This window comes from Mizuhopecten yessoensis, unplaced genomic scaffold, assembly GCF_002113885.1.
Source record: "Mizuhopecten yessoensis strain PY_sf001 unplaced genomic scaffold, ASM211388v2 scaffold11073, whole genome shotgun sequence".
In the NCBI taxonomy this organism is placed as follows: domain Eukaryota; kingdom Metazoa; phylum Mollusca; class Bivalvia; order Pectinida; family Pectinidae; genus Mizuhopecten; species Mizuhopecten yessoensis.
Window position 1 is genome coordinate 106,767 of NW_018408866.1, and position 12,204 is coordinate 118,970.

A 12,204-nucleotide genomic window follows, 5' to 3' on the forward strand; every position below is an offset into this window, starting at 1 on the left:
CCAGCATGCTACTGGCCAAATGTTATCTCCCTGGGAATTTCAGTTATTTAGAAGAAGTTTTTAACATATTTGACCCCTGTGACCTTGAATATGAGTGAAGGTCATTCATTTGAACAAACTTAATAATGACTGGATTAACAAGGCTGAATAGCGGATCAGCGGGATAAGTAATGGATGGATTAACAAGGCTGAATAGTGGATCAGCAGGATAAGTAATGAATGGATTAATAAGGCTGAATAGCGGATCAGCGGGATAAGTAATGGATGGATTAACAAGGCTGAATAGCGGATCAGCGGGATTAGTAATGGATGGATTAACAAGACTGAATAGTGGATCAGCGGGATAAGTAATGGATGGATTAACAAGGCTGAATAGCGGATCAGCAGGATTAGTAATGGATGGATTAACAAGGCTGAATAGTGGATCAGCGGGATAAGTAATGGATGGATTATAAAGGCTGAATAGCGGATCAGCAGGATTAGTAATGGATGGATTAACAAGGCTGAAAAGTGGATCAGCGAGATAAGTAATGGATGGATTAACAAGGCTGAATAGCGGATCAGCAGGATTAGTAATGGATGGATTAACAAGGCTGAAAAGTGGATCAGCGAGATAAGTAATGGATGGATTAACAAGGCTGAAAAGTGGATCAGCGAGATAAGTAATGGATGGATTAACAAGGCTGAATAGTGGATCAGCGGGATAAGTAATGGATGGATTAACAAGGCTGAATAGTGGATCAACAAGGCTGAATAGTGGATCAACAAGGCTTGACAAATTCTAATATTCAAACAAAAAGATAAACACGAGAAAAACAAGTTGACACTTTTTATTCAAAAAGAGATACTTCCCTCTCAGATTATACAGTACATAATAATTAAGGATATAGATGAGCTATTAAGATACTCATCTGAATTTTTCTTTTGTAAGTGTAAAGGAGAAAAAAAATACATCGCTCGTTTCAGTTGCCACCTTGTGTACAACTAATTTATGTCAATGTTCAAGTTTCAGTTTATCTTTATTTCTATGCAACATTTACATTTGCATGTCAACAATCTTCATCAAACTTGAAATCAAAGTTTAAATAGAAAAATAACAATTTCGTAAAAATGTTAATATATGATAAATAAAACATTTGCAAAGCATACACTACCTTTTTGCTATTACTTAACAGGTATGATACTGTGTCGGATCTATTGAATACAAATTACAAAAATTGCTTAGACTATCTACTTCAGAGGCCAAAATTGTTTAGTTTATCACCAAGTTTTACATGTAATTGTATTTGTGAAGAGTCCCTATAACAATCGCCCTCCTCTCCCTTCACTAGTGTATAACTTAGTTTAGGCTACCCAAGTATTTAACCTTCACCTGAGAACAATCAATGTTCAGCAATAATTATACATGTAAACAATCGTCCTCGTCAAACTGCTGTACGTGTAATTATCGCCCATGCCCATCGGAAAATGTTTATATCCTTGTTTCCAAAAATCGTCTATCCAAATTACCATGTTATGATTATCCATACCTCTGCCGATTAACAAAACCAATATACAAATGTAGATTGCCTCAAGCAGCTTTGGTATTGACAATATGATTTTTAAACACCAAAAGATTTACTTTCAGGTTGTTTAACATGCCTTGCAGGCTAACATTAAGTAAGGATCAGATTTTTTTCACTTTTTTTAGATGGTTTTAAGTAGACATTCATTGCATAACCATTCTCCCTTTTTCTCCAATATTTGACAATGTGTTACAAATAATTTACACCATATTGCTTAAATTTTACGAAATTATCATTTAAAATCCTATAAGCTACCACACAGCATGCTAGACCTACCGGTAAGTAACTCATAGGGCACAACCAAAGTGAAGCTGATGGGGAGAAGCTAACTTAATGGAGCATGTTAACATTTACTGAACCTAATGTATCAACAACTACAACAATATAACTGTTCTCTGTGACACCCTCAATCAACCTCAAACACTTAAAGAACCTCCAACATGGGCCACACCCCCAACCACCCCCAACACAGCCTAGTTTTCTTCATTTAAGGTGATTTACAGTGTATATATACAGTAGCACTATAAACAATGTCCTCATCCAATGATATAATTCATCATCACACAGGAAGGAGTTCAAGGTAGTTTTTCCAGACTACATGTACCAACTCTACATCTAGTACACACATGTGAGGGATGTATTACCATAGCTAACACAGCAGGTGGGTAAGTGGAATGTTCTCTAAATAATCAATGGACTCATCCAAGTGAAATGGGTAATGGGATCTATTACACTGAGTCAAATCTTTTTACGGGGTTTATGCTACATCCTTGGATATTTTTATAACTAGACAGTAAGTCTACATGAACATCCTTGGGTATTTTTATAACTAGCTATAGACAGTAAGTTCTACTGAACAGACTTCATTTTTACAGCAGTATATGACATTGATTGCTCACATATTACAGCTAACAATTGATTTCATATAAAACTCAGTTCCATGTTTGTGAAAATTACACTCGGATCAAAATTCTAATGATACTCGGTACTACTCAGTGCACCATCACAAAACAAATTACACTTGTATGTACATGTATGACGGCAAACACACCTGATCTAAATGTCCCGACTCTCTCATCTTTCACACATCAATTTTGTTATGAATAAACAGTGCATTATTCTAATTTATAGCAAAATGTATTTTACATCTGAAAACTAATAGTGCCTCCCTTCATAATTACATAGAACCTTTAATCAATGTTTGCATACATATAAGCAGAAGATAGCTGAACAAAATTTCAGACTTAATTAAGACTTTATTAACGTTCACTAATACAATATTTCAATGGATGATTATGTTGTATTATATCTTTCCAATAGATATTATAAATGGCGATTAAATGCCCTGTCCTGTACCAAAACAATACTAAATATAAAATGCCTCTCACCCTCTTACCTACATTCACATAAACTCTCATTCATCAGCAATGTGTTCATTATGTAAAAGTACTTAACATTCTAAAATGCATAAAACATCAGTAATCTCATCATACCCATTTTAAATACATAAACTGAGTAGAGAACTTACAATATAAATAAGTAACAGTATTGTTTTGCCACTACCTATGTGTAAGATAGAGAAATGTGAGCTGTCAAACATGTCGGGTATCTCAATCCCACAGATAGGCACAATGCATATGCCTCACCAACTCTTCATCTGTACAAAAGAGTACAAGTACAGAATTATAGCTTTGAAGCCAGTTAAAGATGTCCAAACTCTGTGACATTGACCACAGAGATATGACCTTGGGTCAAGGTTGCAACACATTCAAAGATCACTTGATGCCCTTTCGAAAGATCATATGAAAAAGGCATGTTACTATTAAAATCTGACCGTTAATTAAAGAAATGGCAGTAAAATTAGTTTAAAATGCACATATATATGCCCTATTGGAAGTTTTTTTCCTGATTATTAAAATCTTTTAAATGCAATTTGAGACATGTTTTCATAGAGAACATCATTATGTAAAGAACACAGTCACTGTAACTAGGATAATGTACAATATAAGGCATCACAGTGGCATAAACTAACATTGGGTTTTACATTCAGAACTCATTTTAAAATGTGTTGCTTTGATTAAGTAATTGCTATAGGCCCGTTATTTTAAGAAATATGTCACATGCCACATAGAGATAATGAATTGATCTTCAAATTCTTACTAGCTAGTATTCACTGTACATGTATGTATACTTGCATCAACCATTGCTGCCTAAAACCACTTTTCAGGAGCACTTAATTCAAACGTGATAAAACAAATGTGTTGTTGAGACGATGCAAGCACTTCTTCTATTTCAACAGTTAAACAAACATGTTGGTACACAAAATCAGCACCTACACAAACATATTCCGTGAAAATAAATTGACACCTAGCTAGAGAAACATATTCAGTGAGAATAAATTGACACCTAGCTAGACATACATGTCCGTGAGAATAAATTGACACCTATTTACATACAAGTTTGTGAGAATAAATCGACACCTACACATACATGTCTGTGAGAATAAATCGACACCTACACATACATGTTGGTGATAATATAAAGACACCTACACATACATGTCGGTGATAATTAATCGACACCTACACATACATGTCTGTGAGAATATAAAGACACCTACACATACATGTCTGTGAGAATAAATCGACACCTACACAAACATGTCAGTGAGAATTAATCGACACCTACACAAACATGTCTGTGAGAATAAATCGACACCTACACATACATGTCTGTGAGAATAAATCGACACCTACACATAAATGTTAGTGAGAATTAATCGACACCTACTCAAACATGTTGTTGAGAATATAAAGACACTTACACATACATGTCTGTGACAATAAATCGACAGCTACACATATATGTCTGTGATAAATAATCGACACCTACACATATATGTCTGTGAGAATTAATCGACACCTACACATACATGTCTGTGAGAATTAATTGACACCTACACATGTATATGTCTGAGAATTAATCGACACCTACACATACATGTCTGTGAGAATTAATCGACACCTACACATATACGTCTGTGAGAATTTGTGAGAATATATATCGGCACCTACACATACATGTTGGTGAGAATTAATCAATACCTACACAAACATGTTGGTGAGAATATAAAGAAACCTACACATACAAGTCTGTGAGAATTAATCGACACCTACACATACATGTCTGTGAGAATTAATTGACACCTACACATGTATATGTCTGAGAATTAATCGACACCTACACATACATGTCTGTGAGAATTAATCGACACCTTCACATATATGTCTGTGAGAATTAATCGACACTACACATACATGTCTGTGAGAATTAATCGACACCTACACATACATGTCTGTGAGAATAATTCGACACCTACACATACAAGTCTGTGAGAATAAATCGACACCTACACATACATGTCTGTGAGAATAAATTGACATCTACACATACATGTCAGTGAGAATTAATCGACACCTACACAAACATGTCTGTGAGAATAAATCGACACCTACACATACATGTCTGTGAGAATAATTCGACACCTACACATACAAGTCTGTGAGAATAAATCGACACCTACACATACATGTCTGTGAGAATTAATTGACACCTACACATGTATATGTCTGAGAATTAATCGACACCTACACATACATGTCTGTGAGAATAATTCGACACCTACACATACAAGTCTGTGAGAATAAATCGACACCTACACATACATGTCTGTGAGAATTAATCGATACCTTCACATATATGTCTGTGAGAATTAATCGACACTACACATACATGTCTGTGAGAATTAATCGACACCTACACATACATGTCTGTGAGAATTAATCAATATCTACACAAACATGCTGGGCAGACAAATTCAGCATTTATTCCAAGACAATATCACATCTATTCTGTTGTAATAAATATACAAACATGCCAGCAAGACAATATCACATCTATTCTGTTGGCTTGTGTACTGATGTTTGGTACTCTTCTGGAGCCTCTGGAGACTTTAGATAACTGTAAATATAGCAAGGAGAGAAGCATAAAAGCACAATGTAATGAAACGGCTTCATTAGTCCCCCATCGGTTCCCAGAGGGGACTATAGGTTTGCACGCTGTCTGTCCTTCTTTCTGCCCCGGAAGTTTGTCTGAAGGTCAGTGTGACCTATATGACTTGACCTTTGACCTTTACTTTTGAAAATGTTTATCTGGGCATATCTTCTTTACTTTTTCACCTGGAGTAACAAGATTTGGTGTACAAGGACATCTTGGGATCTTGATATGTACATCCAGACATTAATGTATTATTCGTTAAATACAGAAAGCTTTACCAGGAGACTATGAATTGCCTTGCAATACTTTGCCTGGTTATTTAAGGCATGTGACATGTTTAATTCCTTAAAAATGTTGTGTATGGCAGTGAGCCATATGGCAGCTAATCTCTTGCTTCAGCTGACCTTTACATTTTTGGGTAACTGATCAGTCAATTAAGTTGCCATGTTGCTATAAGTCATATTCAATATTTGTTGTAGTATACAGTGGTTGGATCAAACAATGTCACGCAATGTGTGGTGAACACACCGTCAGGATGTGTGCACAGTGTTAACAATGTACAAGCTTGTGCAAGTAAAATAATCGACTTTAAGGTAACGAATATTTAACATCCAGTTGTGTTTTCATAACAACTGATCAAATCTCTGTGCCCAGGAGTCAATTGGGAACATCGCATGACCATCAGGCACAAGCCAGACAAACTTCCCGTCACTCAACAAAATGTTACTCTGTGTTCTGTCACCTGAAAGTCAGGCCCATCGCAAAACGCATTGTACAATTGATCATCATGCAAAACAAACAGACCTGGAATGAAATATTTATAATGTATCTTACTTCATACGAAACTTCAATATTTTTTCAGTCTGAAATATCAAGCAACCTACATATATGTATTGTACCAAATAGATTTTTTGTGTGAACATATCGCACACCGGAGCAGATGATTGATATATCCCACTACAGTATGACAACCCATTAACTGCCCATGAACTACAGCCTATGATAATTATATATGAAACTGTCATGGAAAAACGCATGAAAAGGAATATTATTAAGAACCTTGCATTGTAATATATTTTGTACAAATCGAATGAATTTGTCACCATGAAAACAATTCATGGTATTATTCATGGCCATGAAACCAGTTTTATTTCAGGAGTTTTCAATCCCATGAATTTCCTATCATGAATGGATGTCCTTCAAATTCACAGCCAGAGAATAAAAATCATGGATGTTATGAAAAACCCTATGAAAAAGAACACTATTAGGGGGGCATGATCAACACATGTGATTTCATTAGCATCTCCATCGAGATTTTCACACAACAGATATAGATCTAAAACTTATGATTCTACATGCAACACTTACAAATGATGTGTAAATCTCATTAGCTGTACTAGCTGTGTTGTTTCATTAGTCGCATGGCAGGCAAACAGGAGCATGTTCCTCGGCTGTACTTTCCATGCAAATCGCATAAACAACATGGAATATATACAAAGGGCTGAAAATGAAAGAAAAATCTGGTAAGAATATTGGCAGATTGGTCGAGTGGTTAACACTCCGGCCTTCAAAGCAGGCGGCCGGGGTTCGATCCCCGAAGTCGACGTACGCATGGAATATTAGAAAAAAGTGTTTTACTCCTGCCCACACAACTCCAACAACCCAGGTGGAGTATAAAATGGTCTGGGGTGGGTGTTGCGGTATCTGTGCTGTAGTATTCAAGTGAGGTGACACAGTAAATGATACCGTTGGAAGCACGGTCCCACTACAAACGGAACACAATACATCTCCAGCACACACACATAGGGAGATATTAGCCAGGTGGCATAGGACTAGTAGTTAGCACCTGATAAGGCAGCTCCTGCGAATTCCTCAATATTGTATTGATTAATATATATGCTAATTGTATTGACTGTATAAAATTGTATATTTATGTACTTTAAAGCGCTTTAGAGTGGCTTATGTTAACTAGATAGGGCGCTATATCAAATGTTGTATATTATTATTAAGAAATTTCCAATACCAAGGCAGTTATCATGTATGTCAATATATAAATGTTCCTGTCAGTGTCAAGTATCTAACATGTACCAGTAGTGTTGGATGGTGATGGATTAGTGGACAGTGGAAGCTACCAAGACACAATATCTGCTAGCTATATATTTATATAGGTATCAGTATAACGTTCCTTTTATCACAGAACTTACCTGTGGTCATTTTACCACTGATCATGGTTGGGTCTTTCTTCAGGTCCATCATCGCAGCTATCGGCAGGCCCCAGTTGGCAACTAGAAACAACACCACAGCTTTACTTAATAACACCACAGCTTTCCTTAATAACACCACAGCTTTACTTATTAATACCACAGCTTTACTTATTAATACCACAGCTTTACTTAATAATACCACAGCTTTACTTAATAATACCACAGCTTTCCTTAATAACACCACAGCTTTCCTTAATAACACCACAGCTTTACTTAATAACACCACAGCTTTACTTAATAATACCACATTTTCACTGGGGCACTCTGATATTTCTGTTTCCCTTTGCCTTATTTATCAAAAAATGTTGTTTGTCTCCTGTCTCTCTCACCTACTGGCCACTAACAAAATTATAATGTTCCCCTTCTCCATTAAATATCAAATATATAAACGTTGTTTGTTTTCCATCCACCTTCCTTACTTAATTAAATTGTACGTTTACAGAAAATCATTTTTTCCCTGTTTGACAAAAAGAACTTGAATTATAATAATGAAATACATCCACAGATCTATACTTACCAGGCCCCCAGAAATGCTACAAACAAAAAACAAACAAAAAAAAGATAATTCAACAAGAAGCAATTTTAGCATTAACTGTATGTTGCCGATAGAAAAAGCATTGACTGTATAAATGTTGATAGAGAAAGCATTAATTGTATTAATGTTGATAGAGAAAGCATTACCTGTATAAATGTTGATAGAGAAAGCATTAACTCATTTTTTTTAACTGTATTAATGTTGAAAGAGAAAGCATAAATTGTATTATCTGGTTACCGTTAGCATACAATGACTTTTCGTTTTTCTTCATTTAAATCAAAACAGTATTTAACAAACCATTTATGGTATATATATATAACAGTGCAATTATTTTCTTTAAACCATGTGAAGTCTTAAAGACTAATACATTCTAATAAATGAATTTTCATTTCATTTTAAACATTTTAGTGTCATCTAAACACAAGCTTATTTTCTTATTGATATGGGAAAATTGTGAAAAGAAAATCAACAAAATGTCCCTAAAAACGCCCTGTGAATATACTGTGCAGTTTAACCTAAGTAGCTAGCAATACTTACTGTGCTGTTTGTTGGTTCGTGACAGGTACCAAAACAGGATATGAAATCAAATACAATTAAATGATTGAGTCATGAATAAAATATATTGTTAAACTGCAATGTAGTCTGTGCTTTCTGACAGTTTATGTGAAGTAGTAACTGAACATTTCTCTATTTTCTGGAATAAGATGAAAGCGAAAATTATATACAGAATGAGAATGTATGTGGCGGAATATTAAGAGACATAAAAGGTTATTTTGCCATTTTAAGATTAAAGTTATGATGTATTAGTTAGTATAGGCTATCTATACAATCAATCACAAATATACAATGTCCTAATTCCCTGACCTTTCTGGATATCAGCCTTGGTTGCAGTGAACTGTGATTCCAACAGTCAATATTACATTTAATCAGAGTTTCCCCTGGCTCCAACACCAGACTCGAGACATTCTGACAGAATCAGACACAACAGTATGCTCTGCTTTTACTTTTACTTCCATTGCAACGCATTGAGAAGGCAAATGTTATTGTGAGACTATAACAACAACATTTGCTTTTGTAACCTCGTCAATATCTATTGTGACCTTATCAATTTCATTGTTGTCAAGAATTAATTTGCTGTTCAAAGAACTGTTCGAAATAACTAAATAAAGCATAACTATACTCAGGGACAGTATATACGTCCCTGCTATACTCTGTCAAAATGTAAATTTATGTAAATAATGAATACTTTAGCAAATATTGTTATGCTCCTTCCAGACTTTATTTTGTTTGTCATCAATAACAATATGTGTTGTAGGACCATACCAACATTTGAAGAAATAGAGAAAGTACAAATATACTGGACAAAATATTAACCATGTATATATATAGTATACAATGTACCATATTTGACTCGAGCCTTCCAGATTTTTTTCATTCCCAAACATCGATCATCCGTTCTTCTTATATTGCTCATATGTGTGCATTTTATTGCACAATGGGCCAATCAATTGATAATTACTTGTAAATCACCAAGTTGTGTGTTTGATGTGTGCAAATTTTGTAATTTTGGTGAGTTTTGTGATCACATTTTTGTTTTATCTTATAGGCCTAATTTTAAAGATGAAAAGGACGAAAGGTAATAAAATTTCCTCCAAACTAATATTCATCTTGACAGATATCTTCTAAAATAAATAGCAAACACACAAAAAATTGTTGCAAGCGAACAAGAGAAAGTTGTGACTTATTCTCTTTGGATCGTCAAGGTTATTGATGTGTTGTCAAGTTTTCTAATAGTTCGCCAAAACTGTCAGGGATGTAGAGTATCGGTCAAGACTCTGGACTGTAACACTTTCTATGAATAGTGGAAGTTATGACAATATTTGTATTATATAGTTGAAAAGGATAAGACATTTTTCAAAAATATGCAAAAGGCATTTACACTATAGGCACTACAGTACATGTAACCTACTTTCGTTTTACAGCGGTGACATGGATCTTATACATGACAAAGGACACCACATTAGCGTAAACACTGTAGAATGGAAATCAAACTTACCTTGCCAAATATTTACCCCATGTCATCCCAGCCATTTTGACAGTTTTATAGATGTCGTTGAGAGATCGCAAGCTTGGGACTGTTACCGATAACGTGGTATGCTTGCAGGTGCTAGAATCACTTAGCCGAATGACCTCTGCAAGCGCAATCGAGATACAGATTATATAGTCTCTAATCCCAGAGAATGTTTATTTACAAATACTTCTTCTTTAAATAAATAAGTTTATTTCAAAATATATTTTTTACATTGTAATGTAAACAGTAAACTACCGTATGATACATTAAACTTGCTTTATCTAATGTGATGACCACCGATTGAAGAATATAAAAACGAACCAAGATGGCGACTCAACTCATGCCCAATCCGCCGCTAACTGCAGCAGAAAGAGCTTGTCGATCAGTATTTGGTAACATACATTGATATTCCTTTCACATTTCAGTTTAATGCGTAATAATGTTTACTTTTGTTATAATTGCGACTGGCAATACACAGTCTTAACTTAAAAAACAAGAAAATGCAGCAAAGCTGCTGGACACGAAACATTTTTATGAAAGGAACGGATCATGCACACAGAACCCGAGCACTTGTGTTGATGCATACTTGAATCTATTAAATTATAAGTATATGTTATGAGTTGTCATTCAGAATACTCTGTTCATGCTCAACATCCTTACATTTTGCACTAGTGCACTCAATAATTATCCCACAGCACGCAGATGTACACCGAGTTTTAACCACAGGGACCTGAGAATTTGTTACAGCTATATTTGGACCTAAACTAAGGTGTTTAGAGTAATAAGATGTTGAAGGGATTAGAAAGACTTTCGGTAAAAAAAGACACTCTCAATGATCTCCTACTCCGAGATATGATTATTGCATTGCATTGTGTCTTTTGCCTCATGAAGGATTGGTCAACAATACAGTTTCTACAAAATGAAAGTTTGGTTTTAGATGCAAAGCTAACCGCACTGTGATAGCTAAATTATGCACCTACATTACGTCTCATAATGGCGCCGAACAATGCAAATATCTTGTTTTCCATCTCTACTGAATAGCGATTAGACATGTGACACATGAACTACACTGAATCCACATATATATTTATACAATATTCCACTTACCGGTAATTTTGAGTAGGTGGTGACATGCACAGATGTGCTGTCATCCTCAACTCTCCACAGGTTCAAATTCACTCACCTTCGCTCTCTAGATCTGCATGCACCCCTGGAATATGTCAAAGCAAAATTGAAGGCATGTTGTGGCTAGCCATTTAATTGGTCTCAATTAAAAAAAACACTTACCAATCGCTAGGCTATTTACATGTGATATTGTCCTTTTGAAAATTACAAAGGAGCCACTTCAAAGTCAGAATTTTTTACCATTTGGTGACAGTGAACTTCTTTTGATCATCAGATTAAACTTGTCATCCTGTTTCTTCCACAAGGTGTCAGACACTGATGAGCAATCAATTTTGCTTTGACATATATATTCCAGGGGTGCAGATCTAGAGATCTAGAGAGAAAGTGAGCGTAAACCCCTGGAGTATTAAGGATGATATGCTGTACAATCTTGTAATACACACATTTGCAAGTTATCTCCTGTTATGATCAACAAACATTGTATTCACTAAATTAGATAATCTTAAAATGTGTATTTTCTTTCTGATGCAGTTATTAGCTCACCTGGCACGAAGTGCCAAGTGAGCTTATGCCGTGGTGCGGCGTCCG

General features: G+C 35.2%; 2 protein-coding genes across 10 annotated transcripts in view; one reads left to right on the top strand and one right to left on the bottom strand.

Annotated features, from left to right (window-relative positions):
• Positions 1 to 814: 814 nt before the first annotated feature.
• LOC110465411 (mitochondrial pyruvate carrier 1-like) lies at positions 815 to 10,623 on the bottom strand. Of its 8 annotated transcripts, none has more exons than XR_002464613.1 (7): positions 10,477 to 10,623; positions 8,958 to 8,961; positions 8,403 to 8,418; positions 7,826 to 7,906; positions 6,990 to 7,122; positions 5,382 to 5,585; positions 815 to 4,589 (listed from the first exon to the last, which is right to left on the bottom strand). XR_002464613.1 is itself a non-coding variant. In XM_021521203.1 (6 exons), the coding sequence occupies exons 1-6, from the start codon at positions 10,509 to 10,511 to the stop codon at positions 5,522 to 5,524; spliced, it is 333 nt and encodes a 110-aa protein (XP_021376878.1). In that variant the 5' UTR covers positions 10,512 to 10,623; the 3' UTR covers positions 815 to 5,521. The 8 variants fall into 8 exon arrangements, 1 of the variants encoding a protein (XP_021376878.1); XR_002464612.1 differs by having other exon boundaries at positions 5,315 to 5,585; XR_002464611.1 differs by having other exon boundaries at positions 4,806 to 5,585.
• A 181-nt stretch (positions 10,624 to 10,804) lies between these two features.
• LOC110465410 (cleavage stimulation factor subunit 2-like) overlaps positions 10,805 to 12,204 on the top strand; it is a 13,322-nt gene continuing 11,922 nt past the window's right edge. For both annotated transcript variants that reach the window (XM_021521201.1, XM_021521202.1), the window contains exon 1: positions 10,805 to 10,883. In XM_021521201.1, coding sequence (XP_021376876.1) covers positions 10,817 to 10,883 — 67 coding nt within the window. In that variant the 5' untranslated portion in view covers positions 10,805 to 10,816. The remainder of the gene's footprint in view (positions 10,884 to 12,204) is intronic.

Excerpts from the sequence above, each read along its gene's own strand:
- LOC110465411 (XM_021521203.1), bottom strand. The coding sequence starts at position 10,511 with ATGGCTGGGATGACATGGGGTAAATATTTGGCAAG. Across the intron at positions 7,123-7,825 it reads CAGTGGTAAAATGACCACAG|CCCTTTGTATATATTCCATG; the intron begins GTAAGTTCTGTG and ends TTTCATTTTCAG. Across the intron at positions 5,586-6,989 it reads ATGAGATTTACACATCATTT|TTATCTAAAGTCTCCAGAGG; the intron begins GTAAGTGTTGCA and ends CTATATTTACAG.